The sequence below is a fragment of the Nematolebias whitei genome, chromosome 11 (genome assembly GCF_014905685.2).
Source record: "Nematolebias whitei isolate Nwh7 chromosome 11, NemWhi1, whole genome shotgun sequence".
Classification (NCBI taxonomy): Eukaryota; Metazoa; Chordata; class Actinopteri; order Cyprinodontiformes; family Rivulidae; genus Nematolebias; species Nematolebias whitei.
In genome coordinates, this window is record NC_056508.1 from 11,090,659 (window position 1) to 11,113,055 (window position 22,397).

A 22,397-nucleotide genomic window follows, 5' to 3' on the forward strand; every position below is an offset into this window, starting at 1 on the left:
GGTTTCTCAGATCACACCATTGGTTGGTTCTCTAACTATCTTTCAGACCGGAGGCAATGTGTTCAACATAATGGTACTTCCTCCAGTTATTTAACAGTCAACAATGGTGTACCACAAGGCTCAGTCTTAGGACCCACCCTCTTTACAATCTATATACATAATGTAGGTAAAAATATCCCTAATGCATCCATACATTTCTATGCTGACGACACAGTTGTTTATTGTCGAGCTAAAACAGTTGCTAAGGCTTTCCAGCTTTTGAAATCTGCATTCAACATCATCCAGACTGATTTGTTTCGCCTCAAACTTGTCCTAAATGCCGACAAAACCAAAGGGATGCTTTTTTCAAATAGGAAGTTGGTCCCAGCAGTTCTTCCTCCGATTCTATCCTCAAATGGTGTCCCCGTTGAGTTTGTTGATTCCTATAAATATTTGAGTATCTTGGTCGACTCACATCTCTCTTTTAAGCTCCTACTCCGCTCCAGTTTCCTGGAATATCTTACAAAAAGATTTGTAGCTCTCGACCTTGACCTCTCTAAGTGTCTTTAAGAATCTGTTGGACACCTGGCAGGGTCCAATGCTGACATGTTCCTGTTGTTAGTTTTCTACATTTGTCTTGGAATCTAGCTGTTTTTTGTTTTGTTACCTTTTCCTTTTAGCCATCCTTTTTGTTAAAAAAAAAACAAACAAAAAAAACTGTAGTATGCTTTTTTTTATAACTGTTTATGGTTGTTGCTGTTGTCCATTGTTGTCATCTTTCTTTGTTGAAATCAGGTCTCTCTTATAAATGAGTCCTCGAGGCTCAATGGGAATTACCTGTATAAATAAAGGTTGATTGATAAAACCAGCCACAAAGATCCTCCTGTGCTAGACACAGCAAACTTTATGGCTGGACAGACCATTCCAGAGGTCTGCCAGGTTGCTAGCAACCAAAACACCTCAGTACCACCTCAGGTAACAAACCTAATGGTACAAGTCCACATCGTGGCGGGACAAGCCATTACCCTTAAACAGGCGTACTTTCAACCATCTCCTACGTTTTTCAAACTGGGACTGTCCATTGAGGCCGCAAGCCAAGTGAGCCTCCACTCCAGAACCACATCTGTTGCTGTGTGCAACACAGGCACAGAAGAGGTACTGATCCCAAGAAACACAAGGCTAGGATGGTTGATCTCCACAGATTTTCATGATTTTGAACTAGGCATTCCATTTCTGGGAGGACTCCCAGACAACCTGGTATCGAGTCAAGAGACTGGTCCAGTTTGGTTCACGAAACCAACACAGGCCATAGCTCTCTTCTCAACCAATGATGTCGATTTAAGACCTCAAACCTATAGTGTCCTACCTATAGACAAGTCTAACGACACAGAAGGGGACTCACTGGAGCTCCCCAAACATCAAGAACCCTTAGCAATCTCTTCACAGATTGAACAGGTGGTCGCCCAAGCCGACGCCCTGACGACTAATGAAGAAAGGGACAAACTCCGCCAAGTTCTCATGAAATATGAGAAGTCATTCTCGACTGACTCAATGGATTGTGGGTTGACCTCGCTCCACACAGTGAGCATCCCAACTCACCGCCTACATTTGTCAGACGATACAAGATTCCCCTGGCAGCACATCAACCTGTCATGGAAGTCATTGTTGACCTTTTAGATAAAGGCATAATCAGACATTGTAATAGCACCTACTCTGCACCTTTACGGCCAGTTTTGAAACCAAATGGTAAGTGGACACTTACCATAGACTACAGAAAGCTAAACAAACAAGTTCCTTTATCTATGTGGCCAATGACCCAGATCCAACAGGAACTGCCCAAGGTCACCGATGGTAAGTACTTTTCCACCCTCGATGTCAACTCTGGTTTTTGGACCATTCCTGTGCGCACTGAGGACCAACACAAACTAGCTTTCACTTTTGGTAGCCGACAATACACCTTCACTAGGTGTCCCTTTGGCTACGCTAACTCACCAGCTGAGTTCAACATCTTTTTGAACAAAGCATGTCCAGACGCCCACGAACGTGAGACACTGATCTACGTGGACGATGTCCTTTTGAGGCAGCCAAAACTGGACTCACACTTGGCTGAGATCGACCACGTTCTGAATCAACTGACTACTGCTGATGCTAAAATCTCACCGTCAAAATGCCAGTGGTGCAGGACCAAGGTGGACTATGTTGGCCTACTAGTAGGTCCAGACGGAGTACAAACACAGTTGACTCGCACCCAAGGCCTAGACAATCTCAAAGTCCCCACCAATCTCAGAGAACTACAAAGTTTTCTGGGCGTGTGTAACTACTCACACCAATTCATAGAGAACTATGCAGACCTTGTGAAACCACTGACTGAACTCTTAAAGAAAGACGTCCCATTTGTCTGGACTGATAACCAAAAGCAGGCAATGAATGCTCTCAGGAACAGACTCAAGTCAGCCCCATGTCTAGTCTATCCAGACTACAACAAAGAGTTTCACTTGGAAGTGGGCTTTTCAGCTCACTGCATAAGTGCAGGTCTGAACCAGATGCACGACAAAGACAAGTGTGTGGTGGCTTACGCCAGTAAGACAATGGCAGGCCCCGAATTAAAGTTCTCAGACTGTGAGAAAGCTCTACTGACCACTGTGTGGGCAGTTAAACACTTCTCCAGTTACATCGGTGGACAAGAAATCATTGTTGAAACACAACACCAGCCAGTAACTTTCCTGAATAGCCAACGCATCAGAGATGTTGAGGTGACAAACTCACGGGTAGCCACGTGGCTCATGGCACTTCAAAGTTTTGACCTAGACATTTGCTACGGACAAAACAAGAAGTCACATTTGGGCACCGACCTGGCACTCTGCCAGGAATATACACAAGATGTACCAGCCACCCAACCTCCAGCTGCGGAAAAACCCTCAGTAAGTGATGACCCGAATCACCACTACCTTGATAGCAATATCTGCAAAGATATGACAACACTGTACATGGATGGATGCTCATTCCACCACAAAGAAACCTGCAAATCAGGTGTTGGAGGGATCCTCCTCCAGAACCAAGAAGAGGTCACTTTTGGCTATAAATTAGGCTCTCAGTCTTCTCAATACGCTGAGATAGCAGGAATCCTAATAGCTCTCCAGATGGCAGTAGAACGCTCCATCCAAACGCTAGTCATCTGCACGGACTCTAATTACGCTCGACTTAGTTTCTTGTGTCATCTCGCTCTGTGGAAACAGAACAGCTTTCTCACAAGCAACAAGAAAGTGGTCAAACACAAAGAGATTTTCATGGCATGTGATCACTTGGTGACATCACATGACTTACAGGTCTACTGGAAAAAGGTTCCAGGACATTCAAGAGTCCTAGGCGATGACAAGCGGCATAATGACCTTGCAGACTTCCTAGCCAAGGACAGAGCCGTGGACGGCCCTCCGTGGTCCTTTGACCCCTCCTGGCTGCTCGCAACTCTGGCAGTACAACCTACAGCCGAGGTAATGGCAGTCACACGTGCACAGGCTGCAGCCAAACCAGCTAACAACACAGTCTTTGTACAACCTGTGCTGACTGACCCAGACATCATCCGACTTCAGAAGTTGGATCCTGCGATAAACTCGATGATACTGTACTTGACTGACCCAGACAAAAACACTCCGTCCGAGGCCGACCTGGATTCCAATCCAGACCTTAAAGTCCTCTTTCAGCTGCGCAAACAGCTAAAACTAATCAAGGGCATCCTAACATTTGCTCATGGACCGACGTCCTCAACCGTGTTCGTGGTCCCCCATGACCACAGGGGGGTGATGTTAGTTCATGCGCATGACCTCCTGTCCGCAGGACACAAGGGAGATAATGCCACGCTGAAAGCATTAAAACAAGTTGCTTATTGGCCTGGAATGAAAAGGGATGTCAAGGACTACATAAAAGGGTGCCTGGTCTGTGGCCAGTTTCAGCCATCCAGACCACTCCACAGAGCACCACTGCAAAGTAGAGGCATTGCATTCCCATGGTCCGACCTCCAGATCGACTGGGTTGGACCACTTACTAAGAGCACTAGAGGAAATAAATATTTTCTCACGGTAACTTGCACATTTACCAAATGGGTAGAATGTCTACCAGCTCCTAACGACACAGCACAAACAACTGCTATGTTACTAATGTAGTAATGTCAGGACAGCTTTGCTGTGGACTCACTAATTAATTATTCTTAAGCTAGTTCAAGCACAAAGAATATTAATTGTTATTTACAACGGATTCTTTTCTTTTTCGAGTTAAATTTCTGCCATGTGACTGAGATAACTGTGAGTGGATTGTTTAATCAGTGACATGAGATGCCATTTTATCTTTGACCCATCAGAATAAATTCGGTCATTTATTTAACAGAATCAAAATTTAACATCAAAACATGTACACATTGATTTGCTGATCTGTTTCTGATTAATAAAAACTTGGCACGCTTTACTAACAAGACAACAGAACATTACTGATCGAGGCTGATTCACCTCTGAAGGCATCTAGATTACTGGCAAATAGAAAAGTTAAAGAGAAGACATGGTTTTAAAGAGGAAGATGGATGAAGGAAGATGTATGTTTGTTGGCCAGAATTAGCACTCTTCTTTCAACACTAGCTCAACCCCCGGCCAACTTAGTGCGTGACAACTCGTGACGTCTCTTTACCTTTGCAGTGGATGGATCAGCTCCAGTATAGAGGTCCCTTTGCACGCTACCTTTCAGCGTCTCTGGTCAGGGTGGCTGGTCATCGTCCGAAGTCGTGATGATGTACTCCGTTCAACAGAACAAGCTTCCTTCGAAGTTGTAGGGCCTTACGCCCGGGTGAGTTCACAGCGAGGCGCTGTGACTCCGCTGGGATGGACGGACCCTTGTCTCATGGTCAAATCCATCAGCTATTGATTAAATCTGAAAGTTCCTTAGGAACTCTCAGTAAGACTCCAGTCAGAAATTCCACTCAGAAGTGGAAGACTCCTGGGAAGACTTCATAGTGGAAGAACTGAAATACTTCAAAGACTCAAGGAAGACTGAAAGAAGACTGAATAGTCCCAGGAAGTGTTGACTTTTTAAAGCGTACTCACTTCCTGTCACTTGGTACTTCCTGATTGGTTGAAACAACCAGCAGGGGGGTGGTTTTAGTGATGTCAAGAGGGTCACTAGGAGTCAAGAGAAAACAGGAATGTTTACAAACGGTTAGTACAGACAGAGAAATGTTTATGAAGAGGTGAGACAAAGCAGATGCCAGTTGAAGTTATTTACTGTCTGCAAGGTTTAAAAACAAGACACTTCGTTCTAATAACTCGTCTCTGTTTGTCTCTGACTTTCGACCGACATCACTACTCCTCATTCAGACAGAAAACTAAAATGCACACTTACTTCGTAAATAGACATTTAAACAGTATTATCAAAGTCTAATGAGGTTTAAAAATCATTAATACTGTTTCACAGTTGATTTAAATGAGTGGTTCACTTCAACATTTAGAAATGTATGAACTAAACACACATTTGATTATCAAGATATTCTAAAATAGTAATGATAATGTAAAAAGGAAGAGTGTTCTTTCAATTGATTAATTCAGGATACAATTAAATAGTCTCTTGATGAGATAATTTGTATTTCTGGATTCAAATCAATGAAATAAACAGTTCCTGTCCCCTGAAGGTCTTCAGAGACAGGTTGAGGTCGGAGGCCTAGTTCACTACACTAATGAATCATGTATTTTCAAGGTTTGGACTTCCCCTCAGGGTAAACTCAGACCAAGGTACACACTTCACAGCTGAAGTGATGAAAGGACTGTGGAAGATGCTAGGCATCAAAGTCAACTTCCATGTTGGCTACCACCCACAAGCCTCTGGCCAAGTGGAGAGAGCAAACAAAACTGTAGTAAGTATTTTGAAGAAATACGTAGCCGCAAACCACAAGGACTGGGACGTGAAACTCCCTCTGGTCCTCATGGCCATAAGGGCCACTCCACACACATGGACTGGCATCTCTCCCTTCGAGATGATGACGGGTCGACAAATGACTCTCCCTCTACACCTGTTGTACCAACCAGGCGATGCCGCCATGGCAACAGCCTACACCACACAACAATACATGAATGACCTGGAAAAAACACCTTAAAAACACCTTTGCTTTGCCCAGAGAAACCTGGAAAAATCCGCTGAAGGACAAAAGGCGTACTATGACCAAAAAGCCTCTCACGAGGAGCTCCAAATGGGAGATAGGGTCTGGTACTACACGTTCGCCCCCACAACCGGGAAAGGAGAGTCCGGGACCGGAACTCTCGCCCGCAAATTGATGCCCAGGTGGACTGGACCCCACCTGATAACGGACAAACTGTCTCCAATTGTCTACCAGATCAAAATCAGCAAAGGCCTAAAAGAGCCAATTGTTAAATAGGTACATCGAAACCAGGTCAAACTACACAAAGCGTTCAATAACTCCACAGGAGACAAAGATCTCACAAACTCAGACCTCGTGGGAAATAGGTTGTCCAAGCAGAAACTAAATAAGTCTAAGCTTAATTAAGTGTTAAGATAACAACTCAGACGCGATAACGTGATCGAATCTGACAATCAGAGTGAGTGACGCAGTGAAACGTTGTTTTCTAGTTGCTTAATCACTACTTTTGTCGATGTTGAAACGTTTTCTAGTTGCTTAATCACTACTTTTGTCAATGTTGAGGCATTGTTTATTAGTTTTGGTATTGTTTCTAAACACCCCTGGCAAGAATGAATTTTGTGTGTACTTTAGTTAGAGACTATGAGGGCTTTAACTATGCCAACATGCAGTTCATTTGTTAAATTTCAATCGTTGAAGAGTCAATGTAGATTAATGCTACCTTGAGTACCATAACCTACATTGGTCTCATGACTGTCAAGCCGAACCTACTTGAACAATCCTATTCGGGGGGGCTAGCTAATCCTTAAGTTGAGTCTCGCCATAGACTCCAAAAACATTTAGGGGGAAACCAAAACCCCAAACTTAAATCGTTTGTCTAAAGGGACAACAGACAATTGAACCAAACTCTTTTTTGCCATGTAAATCTAACTTAAACCAAGTTAGGAATGGAAGAATAGTTTGGAATGCCCTTCTATAGGTATAAATTCCTATACATAATTTTTCAGCATGACCCACCCTTTAACTGGTATCTGTAGCTGATCTAAACCATCATAGCTTACACACCAGGCACATATAGGTTAAGGTCTTATGTAAAATCCCACTCATAAGCCCAACTAAAACCACATAAATCAATCAACCTTTATTTATACAGGTAAATCCCATTGAGCCTCGAGGACTCATTTACAAGAGAGACCTGAATAAATGCATGAACACATAGAACCAGAATGACATCCACTGGGAACCACCTGCAGCAACCTTCGCTGAAGGGACCTACAACTCCAACGTGGGTCTCCAAACTCCATCCAGTGGTCGCCTCTGCAGTTCAATCGAGGGATCCCCTCTGCACGCTGATCAATCAACACCTCCAGTCGTTGTGGATTTACCGTTGTGGATTATGACTTTTTCCAATGGATTACAGACTTTGTTTCCAAGGGGTTGAAGCGTTACTGCAATGGAATTACCAATAACATTATAGAATTACCAAAACCTTTGTGGGATTACCTACTTTGACTTTTGTTTTCCTCTTGTTGGATTACATCAAGATCAAGGACACTCGGAGGAGTAAGTTCATGTTGGAATTCATCCCCATGGACAGGCAATGATTTCCAAAGGGGGGACTGTAGTGAACTAAACCTCCGACATCAATCTGTCTCTAAAGACCTTCAGGGGACAGGAACTGTTGTTTCATTGATTTGAATCCAGAAATACAAATTATCTCATCAAGAGACTATTTAATTGTATCTTGAATTAATCGATTGAAAGAACACTCTTCTTTTTACATTATCATTACTATTTTATAATATCTTGATAAGCAAAAGTGTGTTTAGTTCATACCATTTCTAAATGTTGAAGTAAACCCCTCATTTAAATCAACTGTGAAACAGTATTAATGATTTTTAAACCTTATTAGACTTGGATCATACAAGTAAATGTCTATTTACGAAGTAAGTGTGCATTAGTCTTCTGTCTGAATGAGGAGTAGTGGATTTGAGGGCGAAAGTCAGAGACCAGTTTTGAGAACGAAGTACCTTGTTTTTAAAACTCTCAGACAGTAAATAAGAACTAGCTAGCACCTGCTGTCTCACTTCTTCAAAATATTTCTCTGTCTGGACTAACCGTTCTTAAAACATTTCTGCTGTCTACTGACTCCTAATAACCCCCTGACATCACTAAAACTACACCCCTGCTGGTTGTTTCAACCAATCAGGAAGTACCAAGTGACAGGAAGTGGATACCCTTTAAAAGGCAACACTTCTTGGAACTATTCAGTCTTCCAGAGTCTTTCCAAGTCTTCTGGAGTCTTCCAAGTCTTCCGAGCCTTTTCAGTCTTCCTGGAACTTTCAGTCGAAGATGAGACTCAGTCTGACGGAGTCTTACAGCTGAACAAAATAGCTGATGGATTTGACCATGTGCCAAGGGTCCGTCCATTCCAGCGTAGTCACAGCCTGCCTCCTCGGCTGTGACTCAACCCGAGTAGTAATTGCTCAACTTCGAAGGAAGCTTATTCTGTTGAACTGAGTACTTCGTCACAACTTCTGACGACCCCAGCCACTCTGACCGGAGACGCTGAAAAGGGAGCGTGCCAATGGACATCTGTTCCGGAGTTGACTCCTCTGCTAAGGTAACAAAGTTGTTGCACGCCCTGAAGTGTACCAGAGGGCTGAACTGGATTCGGAGGAAGGGTGCCATTTTCTGGTTCAACACTTAACTTTCATCCATCTAAACCTCCAATTTAAATCTATCTATTCCTTCTCTTTCTACTTCTATTCGCCAGTAAATCAAGCTAGATGCCTTCAGAGGTGAATCAGTCTCAATCAGTAATCTTCTGTTGTCTTGTTTAGTAAATCGTGCCAAGTTTATTAATCAGAAACCGATCAGCAAATCAATGTGTACATGTTTGATGTTAAATTTTGATTCTGTTAAATAAATGACCACATTTATTCTGATGGGTCAAAGATAAAATGGCGTCTCATGTCACTAATTACACACTCCACTCCAAGTTATCTTGGTCGCATGGCAGAAATTTAACTTGAAAAAGAAAATAATCCGTTGTAATTAAACAATTAATATTCTTTGTGCTTGAACTAGCTTTAAGAATAATTAATTAGTAGTATGTTACAGCGAAAGCTGTCCCTACATCACTATATTTAAAACAGTTAAACAGAACCTTTACAATAATAGCACTGTCAGACATGGCTCAACGATAAAAACACAAATAATGTTCACATCGAAGGGTATGAATTATATCATGTGAACAGAAGCAACAAAAGGGGTGGTGGAGTGGCTATATTTGTTAAAAATGAAATAAAATGTAAGTTAATTAATGAAATGTCAATAATTGTTGATAATATCATGGAAATAATAACAATAGAAATAATAAACAAGAATGATAAAAACATATTGATAAGTTGTGTATATCGATCTCCAGGATCAAATATAGAAATATTCACTGATAAAATCTTATAACTATTGGACAAGAGTTTTAATAAAATAATTTTTTTGTGTAGAGACTTTAATATTGACCTGGAGAAATAAAACAGATTCAAATAACACAGTACATTTACAAATTCATTGTATAGTTTAAATCTTTATCCGTTAATTTCAAAACCAACAAAAATTACAACTCATAGTGCTACAATAATCGATATTTTCACAAATGTAACAAATGGGGATGTGATGGGAGGTATTTTAATGAGTGATTTGAGTGATCATTTACCATTTTTCATGATTTATAAAAATGATCAAAGCATTACAAAAGAAATCACAATGAAGAAAAAAACAATAAACACATCAAAAAAAGCAATGTACAAATTAAAATATGATTTTCATAAACAAATTCTGGCAAGACGTGTATGTTGATGATGTGAACAGATCGATCATATGATGAGTTTATGAATATTTTGGGAGCTCTGTATGAAAAGAATTGTGTGCAAAATAATTATACAAAGAGAAATGTTGTTGACCAACCATGGATGACGAAAGGGTTGAGAAATGCTTGTAAAAAAATAATTATTTGTACACGTTTCTTTTACGTACACGTTGGCTGCATGCGGGCCCTCAGGTGGTCTGTGGCGGCAGTCGTGGGTCACCGATCTGGTAGCCTGGCTGTGCTGGTGTGGGTTCGGGGTGGGCGCGGGGGCTTGGGGTTCTGGGGGCTTGTTGCCCCCATACTTGGGCCTGTGGGGATCGGGGATCTTGGGCTCTGGCGGGCGGGTTGCCGGGCTCTGGGCCGGCTTGCGCTCTGGTGCCCGGTTCTGGGCGGGGGCCTTCGCCTCGCTAGTGGGTTGTGGGTTCATGGGCTGGGGGATTGGGTGTTTGGGGGTGTGACCAGTGGCCCCTAAGAGGGGATAGTTTGACCCAGCCTAGGTGTCTAGTGTGCTATGTGTTTTGAGAGATGTCCGAATGAGGGGTGGGTGTAGTATTTCTTCTGGGGTGGGGACGGGGTTGATGTCCTTGGGGACGGCCCGGGACTGTGCATGGCCGACTGGCTGGCCCCTTTCCTGTGGTGGGGGCTCGCTCCCGGTGCTTCCTGGCTCTGTCGGCGGTTGGGCGGGCGCTCTTGGCCGGGTCGTCCTGGTGGGGTTTGGCTTCATCTGGTGACGGGCTGACTGCGGTTTGTGGGGGTCCTGGCGGCCCTCGGGTGTGTAGGCTGTTGGTACTGCTTCTGGCGGCCCTCGGGGCTCTGTCCCTCTCTGGTCTGGAGCTCAGCGGGCCTGGCGGTCGGTCCAGATGGAGAGGTGTCTTGGCCTCAATCCCTGGGTGGACCTTGAGGAACTGGGGGGGGGGGGTGCTGTTGGGTCAGTGGGGGAGCTGACTCCCTGTGGGAGCATTTGCTCTCACAGTTATTTCTCCCCATCCCTCACCATGCACCTCCACCCTCTTCATTTCAATTCCACACATTTAGGGTTGTTTGGGCTCGGGTGTGCTGCAACAATTTTACATCTCTGTTGACTATAGCCACCTGGGACTCAATTTTATTGTACACATTAGACATTCATTCATAACATCCTCATGACATTCACATATAGGAACTTGAGGTGGGCACATGGCTATGGGTGGTGGGATGACCTTACTCTCACCCCCTGTGCCTGTGCTCACTTACAACGGTTGCATTTAGACACTAGGGTTTGGATAGAGTTGGGGTGGAGGGGAAACTGGCATCATGCCAGCCTTTGCTCCTTCTTCTTTCCTTTTTAATGGCACTATACAACAACACACATCAACAGCACATCCAGGGGCGGGGGTGTATGTGTCGGGGTCTTATTTATTTATTTATTTTTCCTCCCCCCTAGTTCCCTAACTGCTATTCTGGGGGTGGGGTCCGGGAGAAGGGCAGGCCGTCGGGTGTTGACCAGGACTATGTCGGGGTCTGGGGGATTGCCGTGGGCGGTGCTGGCGCTGTGCTCTCCCTGGGGTTGTTTGGACCCCCTGAGCTTGGCTCTTGGGTGCCATGGTTGGCCCGCTGGCCGGGGTGGCTGCCGGGGCCTGGCGGGCGGTCGGCTGGGGGTGCGTGCTTGGTTGTTGGCGGTGTGTGGGGGTGGTCGGTGGCGTGTCCTCTTCATGGTGGGGGGTGTCCTGTCGGCTGGGCGTGGCCTGGGCCGGGTCTGGGATATTGGCTCTTCTCCGCTCGAGAATGAATGGGTTTACCTCCTGGGTTTGGGCATGGGCTGCCCCCTGTAGAGGGCGGGTACATGTCTTGGACCTGGGGGGTATAGAGTGCGTATCTGGAATAAGAATAAAATGTATAGTTATTGTATGTCTTTGAGTGAGTGAGTGTGAGAATGAGGCTGGGACTGTGTGATTGTGTCTGTGTATGAATGGCTATTGGTTAGGCCGAGACTCGGACTGCCCCCTCTTTGATACAACTGCGGGTGCTTGGCATCGCGCCCCTATCGCGCGGCCCCCTGGTGGGGTGTGCCCTTGCCTGCCGGCGTGCTTGGGGCCCTTGGAGTCGGTGGCTGGGCGCTTGGGCGTGGGTCGGCTCGGCCTGGTGTCTGCCTGGTGGGGCTCGGGTCCTCTGGCCCTGTCAGGCCTTGGCCTGGGTGGTGTGGGTCCTCGGTGCCCGGGCCTCCGTGCCCGGGCCTGGACCTGCATCGGTGCGGCGGGTTCCGACGGGGGCCTATGAGTTTGTTGTTGTTGGCCCCGGGGGGTCACCGTATGTGGTCGCTGGTGGGGATCTTCCGGCTCTCCCCTGTGGTCCGATTTGGGGGGTGGGCGAGTGGTTCATCCTGTGTGGGTGGCCCTGGGGGCTCCGCGGTCGGGGTCCCTCCTGGGGTCTTGGGCTCTGATCCCCCCTTTTTTCGTCTGCCTCTGGTCTTGGGGGTCGGGTCTCTGCTGCTTCACAGTTACTATTAAATGTTCTATTAGAGAAGCCTTATACACTTATGCATGCTCAGAACCACACACAAATAGAAGCAGGGATGCTTATGTAGGCTTTATATGTAGATATATAGATATGTATATGAATGTATATTCATGTGTATGTATGCATGTATATAGGCATAGGTATGGGCATATATATTTATGGAAACTTACTGCAAAGCCATGAATATTTTAAGTTCTTTATACATATGTATTTTGTTGCTGTGTTTTGTCATGTTCTTTGCAGGTGAACAGACAGTGGCCGGGTGTTTTGCCTCTTTGTGTATATTTCTTATATTTTGGAGTCTTACTTTGACTTTTCTTTCTTTCTATCCTATTGAAAAAAAAAAAAAAGTATAAACAGAATTTAATGACACTGAAGTGCTTTTAACAGAGCTTGAATTAAATTTCTGCAATGAGTTCACTGGAGTATTTTAAAAAGTCACACATTTTTCTAAACAAGGAATTGTAGTCCATAAGGGTGTGACGGTTTGATGCAGAAACTGTCACATCTATAATGTCACATTTATGGGGTGGCTGTGGCTGAGCGGTTAGAGCAGTTGTCCGCCAATGCAAGGGTTGGGGGTTCGAATCCACCAGCAGTCACATGCCGAAATGTCCATGGGCAAGACACTGAACCCCTCACTGCCTCCGATGTGTGTCCCATCAGTGTATGAATGCCATCTAAAGCTCTGATTAGTCTCTTTAGAATGATTTGTTCAATTAGCTTTGTAGAGATCTAGTAGAGTGTTGTATGAAGGGGTAAATGAGGCACAGATTGTAGTGTAAAGCGCTTTGAGTGTCTTGATCAGATAGAAAGGTGCTATATAAGTACATCTGTCTGTTTGACGTCTGACTCAACAGTTCTGCTAACAGCAGCTTGATGCCCAGATGAATCAGGAACTGAGTGCTTTGGTTTCCTCTCGTGTGACAGAGTGGATGTCAACAAGGACCGGAGTGTGAGCGCCAAGGAGTTGCAGGAGTGGATCATGGAGAAGACAAAAGAACACTTTCAGGAGGCCATGAAAGAGAACAAGAACAGCTTCCGTGCAGTCGATCCGGACGGAGATGGTGAGCCTCTTTGTCTCTCAATAATCTTACTCTTCAAATACAGATTTAAAGTCAGATTTAAATACTACAAAACTCCTCTAACGTCTGCCTGCAGGCTACGTAACGTGGGATGAGTACAAAGTCAAGTTTCTGTCCAGCAAAGGCTTTGATGAAAAGGAGATCACTGACAAAATGAAGAAGAAGGAAGATCTGAAACTAGATGATGAAAGTATGTGTAAACTCCGTGTTCACAGAGGACAGTTGTTAAGTCTGAGAATAGCTCAATAGTTGATGTTGCCTCTCTTCACCTCTGCAGCTCAGGAGGTGCTGGAGAGCCTGAAGGACCGCTGGGTTCAGGCTGACAACCCTCCTCCTGACCAACAGCTGGATGAAGAGGAGTTCCTGTCCTTCCTCCATCCTGAGCACAGCAAGGGCATGCTCAAATACATGGTCAAGGAAATTGTCCGAGATCTAGGTACGTCTCACGTACATTCAAGTTTACGTAGGTTTATTGTCATTCTCACCACATGTGGTACATGAGGTGGAATGAAATTATGTACTCAGGGTCCCAGTTACATCCAACAATAGCAAAAATATAAAGTGTAAAAAGAAACCGTAAATAATGATCTAAGATATACAATTCAATTCAGTTTATTTATATAGCGCCAAATCACAACAAAGTTGTCTCAGGGCACTTTACAGGAACATTCACATACATAAAAGCCAATTAGTAAGGTTCTCTATCTAAGGAATCCAGCAGACAAGTTGAATCTTGGCTTCGTTGCAGTCTCCCATCCTGAGCAAACACAGTGGCAACAGTGGAAAGGAAAAACTCCCTTTTAAAAGGAAGAAACCTCCAGCAGAACCAGGCTCAGGACAAGCGGCTGTCTGCTTTGACCGGCTGGTTGAGTGGACAGGAAGGAGAGACAGACAAACATGGAATGGTATGTCCAGGTGTATCTGAAAGACAAAAAAAACACATGTTAAGGATAGAAAAAATTATTACAAATACAAAACGGGTTGAGCAGAGTTAAGTAAAGACAGTAGCAGAGTGAAAATTGTGGTCAGTTTGTCCTCCAGCAGTCTAAGCCTATAGCAGCATAACTAAGGGACAGTTCAGGAAACCCAAGCCGACCCTAACTATAGGATTTAGCAAAAAGGAAAGTCTTAAGCCTAGTTTTAAAACTGGATAATGTGTCAGCCTCACGGACAGAAATTGGAAGTTGGTTCCACAAGAGAGGAGCCTGATAACTGAAAGATCTGCCTTCCATTCTGTTTTTGTAAATTCTAGGAACCACAAGTAAACCTGTAGTCTGAGAGCGAAGTGGTCTGTTAGGAAAATATGGAACAATAAGATCTGTAATATAAGATGGAGCCAGTTTGTTGAGAGCTTTGTAGGTTAGAAGTAAGATTTTAAATTCTATTCTGGATTTGACAGGGAGTCAATGGAGAGAAACTAAAACTGGAGAAATATGATCTATCCTACTAACTCCAGTTAAGACTCTGGCAGCAGCATTTGGGATCAACTGAAGACGTTTTAAAGACGTACTTGGACATCCAGATAATAAACCATTGCAATAGTCCAGTCTAGGAATGCGCAACATAAACGGTACACGGTAGAAACGATAGAAATTTAGCCTACGATAGTGATCTGACTTCTACCGGCTAACCGCAGTATTGCTGTATCTGAAGTAAAATCAGAGTTGTCAGATTTAATCGTTACTTTTTTTTAGTTGAAAACTGCGCATGTGGCGTTAAAGTCTTTTCTTCGAGAGCTAAGTGGTGAAGCTACAAGCTAACTACATCCGGCTTGCCGTAGTGTTGCCGTATTCTGACGCATGCGCAAAATGCTGTGTTCCGTCAAAAGTTTTTTTGTTTCTTTTTTTCCATCGAAAGTTAAAATAAGCATTGGTCAGCTTTAGAGAAACCTGCTCTCTGATCTGTGAAAAGAACGCTGTGTTGTGTGATTTTACTGTGAGACCCTCTGGTCAAAGCCACAGTCATTTGGTGTCAGCTCTCCATTAAAGCAGAAGGAGGCACCCACTAGAGGTTTGGAGGGTGAAATGTTTCAGTGTAAAATGCTGCTCTGTTGCTGTTCATTTCTTAAGTAAGACTGGAAACTGTTAAGCGTTAACATGTTTTTTTTGTTTAAAACGTATTTCTAAAACCACATTTGATATCCTTTGCACTGTTTTGCACTACAAGAAAGAAGCCTAATACAGTACTTGATTTGTTTATTTTTTTAAAAACTCTGGACCTAGTAGTGGAATTGTCTTAATTCAAAACATATGATGGCAAAAGGACACCCTATGCTTTTTTTTTTAGCAAGTTTTATACCAAAAACATATTGCGATATATATAGTTATCGCCACCCTTCACAATACATATCGTGATATGAATTTTATGCCATATCGCACATTCCTAGTCTAGTCTAGACATGACAAATGCATGGACCAGTTTTTCTGCATCATTTTTAGATAAGGTGTTTCTAATTTTAGCGATATTACGCAGATGGAAGAAGGCGGTTCTGGTAACGTTTTTAATGTGGGGGATAAAAGACATGTCCTGATCAAAAATAACATCATGATTTTTAACATTAGAGCTGGAGGACAGATTAATGCCATCTAAGGAGGGAGAAAGACTGAAAAATTCATTCCTAAGGTGCTTGGGTCCAAAAACCAAAACCTCAGTCTTGTCTGTGTTCAACAGGAGAAAATTAAGTGTCATCCAGGTTTTTATGTCTTTAAGACATGCTTGTAGTCTAAGTAGCTGATTGGATTCATTGGGTTTAATGGACAAATATAATTGTGTATCATCAGCATAACAATGAAAATTTATCCCATGTTGTTTAATAACTTTACCTAATGGAAGCATATATAAAGTAAAGAGTATTTGCCCAAGCACTGAGCCCTGAGGAACTCCATAACTAACTTTGGCGTATGAAGATTTATTATTTACATTTACAAACTGGACTCTTGTCAGATAGATATGATTTAAACAATTTTAGAGCTGTTCCTGTAATCTCAACATCATATTCAAGCCTCTGTAGTAAAATATTGTGATCAACTGTATCAAATGCAGCACTGAAGTCTTACAGGACCAGCACAGACAGAAGTCCATTGTCTGAGGCCATGAGAACATCATTAGTGACTTTTACTAGTGCTGTTCTATTTCATATAGGCTTCGCCCTTTAAGAGCTGTCGCTTAGTGGGTTTTATCCCGTCATGCGGAGCATTACACCGAAAAATTTAGTCCACGCCCACCTGCCGTGTGGGCCTCACCCGGTCCGTATAAATTACGTTAAGAGCGGGTAATCGGCTCCCATTTTTTTTCATCGAGCTAATAGCACTGTCAGAAGAACGAAAAAGGAAAGTTGTGTAGATGACCAACCTCTGTTAAGAATGCTTGGCCCGTCACGTCGACCTCCGGTCGCCCCAGTGAGCTCTCCTCCCCGAGGAGAAGCTGACGAGCAGTTTTGTTTCAAGGTAGCGCGGAGGAGTATTTCTTAGTGACATGTCGCTACACGCTGGACAACGCCATCTTGTAATTTTCCTCTTATCGCCGACCCTCGGAGCGAATCAGATGGTTCCTCCGGGACAGGCGACGTCAGCAGTAGCCCCGCTGCTCATTCCCTCCTGGAGAGCATAGTGTCGGTGGAGGGGGGCTGAGCGAATGCTCACCTCGTCACACCTCGTTTCGCATTGGCGATCACACCGCTCTCAGCCGACGGCACCCTCTGGAGTTTGCCCTGCGTAACCCAGGAGGCGGCTGACATGAAGGGACCTTTTTTTACGTCCCTCGCCTTCTCCGCCAGTTCGGATGATCCGGCGGGAAGGTGTTTTCTGGGCTCGATCCTGCATCGCAGCCAGAGGATGGAGTTTTCAGCGTTTCCCTGAGACCGCCAACAGATGGCGCTCTAGGACAACAAATCGCAGAGCAAATGACGGTTTTTGCGGAGGATGTGTGTGAAGGTGACACGAGTTTGGATTAAAACATCATTTAATGATGAAAGTGTCTATTTTTAGCCAGTCTGTCAGCTCGGATGACCTGACAGCGGCTCCCTCTCACATCCTCCACACGAAATGAGCCGGTGGCAAAGACGTTCCACGGCCGTCACGCTGAGCTTCACCGCAGCCCCGCCCGTCAGAGACCGGCCCTCTTCATCCCGGCAACCGAGTGTCCAATGTTTTCCCAGAGATCCCCAGCAGATGGCGCCCTGGGCCAACAAATCCCAGAGCTCACGGGGGAAAAGATTCAAAATGACGGTGTTCGGAGGGTGTGTGTAAAGATGACACAAATGTTAAAATAAAACATCATTCAATGATTAACGTGTCTGTTCTTAGCCAGTCTGTAAGCTCGGATGAACTCAGAGCGGCTGCGCACAAATCCTTCACACGAAGCGAGCCGGTGTCCTTAAATAAAGGGTTTTTTAAATCACTGCTGTTCTAAAACAAGACGAGATGTTCACATGACACAACGATGGTAAGAAAAATAACTCGTTTTTCAGCCTGAAATGCGCAATCTTCACCTGAGCGGTGCCAAACGCGTACTCACGCTATGCGAACAGCCGTCACCCTAACGGCGCCGCGTTGATGAAGTGCACCCACAGTTCCCTGGCGTTCACCAATACATACCGATCATTCCTAACAGAAAATTTCTGCGCTTCTCTTTTCAAGGGATGATGGATCAGTATAACAGGTTGCCGCTCGAATATTCCCTTGCGCCTCGACATTCTTAAATATGTGGAAACGGCCCTGCAACCGTTACACAGAGCAGGGATGTGAGTTTTGTTGTTACCTGAACGACCTGCTGCCGCTGTCACGCTCCAGATAGTAAGCAGCGATGCAGGCTCAGGTGTTGACATCACACCTGTTAAATCTGGGGTTCGCCATAAATTAGAAGAAAAGCTTAATTCTCCCGGTCCAGACGATTGTGTATCTGGGAGTAGAATTAAACTTGACCACCATGCGGGCTCGTTTATCACAAACGAGAATCGACACTTTAAAAGACCAGTTCCGTCACTTGAGACCTGGCAGAGTGGTGACAGCTGTTTTTCCGTCATGAAGCTGTTAGGAATGATGTCATCAGCTCACACAGTGGTTCCGCTGGATTTTTACATGAAACGCCTCCAGAGCTGGTTTGCGCGCCTGCGTGTGGATCCAGTAAAACAAGAGACGGCTGATCATTGTTCCTCCCTCTGTGAGAGCAGACCTCCGACACTGGGAAAACACCCTGGCTCTGTTGGAGGGAGTCCCCATCAGCAGACCCACGTCACACGTGCCAGTCTTCACAGACGCAGGGCTGGGGGGGGGGGGGGGGGGGGGACATGCCTATCTCATGCTGTAGGGGTGCTGTGGCCTCATCACACATCAGCCCACATAAATGTTTTGGTGTGTCGCATGTTTTTGAACGTGATTCAACACTTTGCTCCTGTGCTGCAGAATCAACACGTTTTGATTCACACAAACAAGGTTACTGCTGCGTACATAAACCGGCAGGGGTGTGTACGCTCAGCCCAGATGTTACACACTGCGCAAAAACTACTGTGTTGGGCACACCAAAATCTGCTCTCCATAAGAGCAGTGTACATACCCGGTGTTCTGAACAAAAGGGCAGATGTCATGTCCAGGGGCGGTCCGCGTCATGGGGACTGGATCCCCCATCCAGACCCGATGGCCCAGACATGGCAGAAATTTGGCAAAGCAGCCGTGGACCTGTTTGTGACAGGAGAAAATGCTCAGTGTCAACTACGGTTTTCTCTGAGCCCGCGAGTGAACCACTGCTGGGGGTGGATGCGTTTGCTCACAGCCCATGGCCCAAAATGATGCTTTACACGTTTCCTCCACCTCCTCTGATTTTACGGTTCTTGAACCGAGTTCAGGAGGAGGGATTGACAGCTCTCCTGGTGGCCCCTGAGCGCGTGAACGCACCATGGTTTCCCAGTCCTGCAATGCCTGCTGTCGGGGCGCCCATGGAAACTTCTGTGGAGGGAGGATGCTCTCCTCCAGGCAGGAGGAGCGATCAGGAGTTACCCAGAAATAGGCCAGCACCTGTGGGTCTAGCCGCTGAGCGGATCCGCTTAGAGAGGATGGGTCTCCCACAGGATGTAGTGCGCACAATCCAGGATTTACGTGCTGTATCTACGACACCGCTGTACACATCAAGTGGACAGTTTCTCAGCGCTGTAGTACAGAGAAAAGTGTAGAGGCCACCTCATGTCCTCTAGGTGATGTGCTGTCCTTTCTGTAACAGCTGATGGACAGAAATTTGGCGTTCAGCACTATTAAAACGTACGCTGCAACCATCTCTTCCTGCCACGAAGGATTCGGTGACAGAACAGCTTTTAATCATCCGCTGATGAAGCATTTTCTAAAAGGTGTACAAAGACGCAGACCTGTTTCACGCCCACTTGTTCCACAGTGGGATTTAACGCTGGTCCTGCGAGCCTTGATCAAAGCTCTATTTGAGCCTCTGGATCGGGTTCCAATTAAATTCTAGTCTCTTAAAACAGCCTGCTGCTGTTTTTAACATCCCCTAAGAGAGTGAGCGATTTATCTGCCCTATCTGTCGCTCCGTCATGTCTCAGAATTCAGGTTGACGGCAGCTCAGCTGATCTAAGACCAACCCAGCTTTTATGCCTAAAAACATCCCAAGCTCTTTTAAATCAAGAGCGATTTCGTTGGGGGGGTCCCCCCCCCCCTTCACAAATCAGAAGAAGAAGCGTCTTTCCATCTTTTCTGTCCGGTGCAGGCATTGACGTGTTACATAGCGCGCACAGCTGTAATACGTCAAACTCAACATTTGTTTGTGCATTATAGAGATGCATCTGTAGGTTGCCCGTTAGCCACCCAGCGCTTGTCACACTGGCTGTGTGAGGCTATTTCTGAAGCCTACAGAGCATTAGATTTAGAGCCTCCTGTCAACCTCAGGGCACACTCGACCAGGGGTATTGCATCTTCAACTGCTTTGCATAATGGTATGACAATGCAGGATATTTGCACTGCGGCCGCGTGGTCAACGCCCTGCTCATTTATTCGTTTCTATTTACGTGATGTGACAGTTTGTTCCATGACACATTCTGTCCTTAATGCTCTAACAGAAAAAATATAATTGTTTTCATGGAAACCCGTTTAAGCTCACATCTGACTGCATGCTTTACAATGTGAGATGTTATCAGTCACAAATTGTGTCTGTTATTTGGTTCTATTGTCACTAATCAGTTCATGACTATTGTTACCAATCAGTTCATTTGATTAAGAATCAGCTCTCCTGTTATTATTAATCTGTTCATACTGTTCAGCCGTAAACCGGTTGGTTCACAGCTCCTTTTCAGCATTTCTCCCCTCTGTTGAAATTTTTTCCGGGGCGTTCATGCATTCAGAACGCATGTTTACACATCATGTGTCTGTGCATGGTACACATAATTACGCAACGTGTAATTACGCACATGGAGAGCTGAGTGACAAGACGTTTTTTGTGCAAGCTTCCGCTTCATACGGTGTTCGAATGGACCCAGTGAGGCGAGGACCACATCTGCTTCACCCTTAACCTACTAAGAGACAGCTCTTAAAGGGTGAAGCCTATATGAAATAGAACGTTGGTCACGTACTGTAAACCTAGATTCTATGAATATAGGCGTAGCCCTTTAAGCGTCAGGCCTCACTGGCTCTTAAGTGGCTGAAAAAAAAGCTATTTGGAAGGTGATTACCCGCTCTTAACGTAATTTATACGGACCGGGTGGGGCCCACACAGCAGGTGGGCGTGGACTAAATTTTTCAATGTAATGCTCCGCATGACGGGATAAAACCCACTAAGCGACAGCTCTTAAAGGGCTACGCCTATATTCATAGAATCTGGGGTTACAGTACATAACCAACGTTTCTGTGCTATGATAAACTCTAAACCCTGACTGAAACTCTTCAAACAGATTATTTCTTTGTAGATGTTCACACAACTGACCTGCAACTATTTTCTCTAGAATTTTTTAGATGAAAGTTAGATTAGGTATAGGTCTATAGTTGGCCAGAATTTCTGAATCAAGATCAAACTTTCTTAAGTAAACGTTTAATTACAGCAACCTTAAAGCGCTGTGGTACATAACCATCCATTAAAGACAAATTAAGTAAATCCAAAATGTGGACATTAATTAGTGGAAATACCTCTTTAAACAGTCTGGTTGGAATGGGATCTAGCAGGCATGTGGATGGTTTGGATGAGGTTATTATTTTTGACAATTCAGAGAGCTCAACAGGACAAAAACTGTCCAAACATATATCAGACTCTAGTGAAATTTTTTAAAGTTGCCTCATTTGACAGGGGACTAGAGATAGTAGAAGGAAGGGTGGTTTGAATTTTCTCTCTGAAATAATTTTATTTATAAAGAATCTCATGAAGTCATCACTACTTATAGTTGTAGGGATACAGGTCCTTCTAAAAAAATTAGCATATTGTGATAAAGGTCATTATTTTCCATAATGTAATGATAAAAATTAAACTTTCTTTCATATATTCCAGATTCATTGCACACCAACTGAAATATTTCAGGTCTTTAATTGTTTTAATACTGATGATTATGGCATACACCTCATGAAAACCCAAAATGCCTGTCCCAAAAAATTAGCATATTATGAAAAGGTTCTCTAAACAAGCTATTAACCTAACCATCTGAATCAACGACGTAACTCTAAACACCTGCAAAAGATTCCTGAGGCTTTTAAAAACTCCCAGCCTTGTTCATTACTCAAAACCGCAATCACGGGTAAGACTGCCGACCTGACTGCTGTCCAGAAGGCCATCATTGACACCCTCAAGCAAGAGGGTAAGACACAGAAAGAAATTGCTGAACGAATAGGCTGTTCCCAGAGTGCTGTATCAA

At 44.6% G+C, this 22,397-nt stretch overlaps 1 protein-coding gene across 2 annotated transcripts in view; it reads left to right on the forward strand.

Moving 5' to 3' along the window:
• sdf4 (stromal cell derived factor 4) overlaps positions 1 to 22,397 on the forward strand; it is a 73,413-nt gene that overhangs the window by 30,361 nt on the left and 20,655 nt on the right. For both annotated transcript variants that reach the window (XM_037683891.1, XM_037683890.1), the window contains exons 3-5: positions 13,407 to 13,543; positions 13,638 to 13,751; positions 13,839 to 13,997. In XM_037683891.1, the coding sequence (XP_037539819.1) occupies positions 13,407 to 13,543; positions 13,638 to 13,751; positions 13,839 to 13,997 (410 nt within the window). The remainder of the gene's footprint in view (positions 1 to 13,406; positions 13,544 to 13,637; positions 13,752 to 13,838; positions 13,998 to 22,397) is intronic.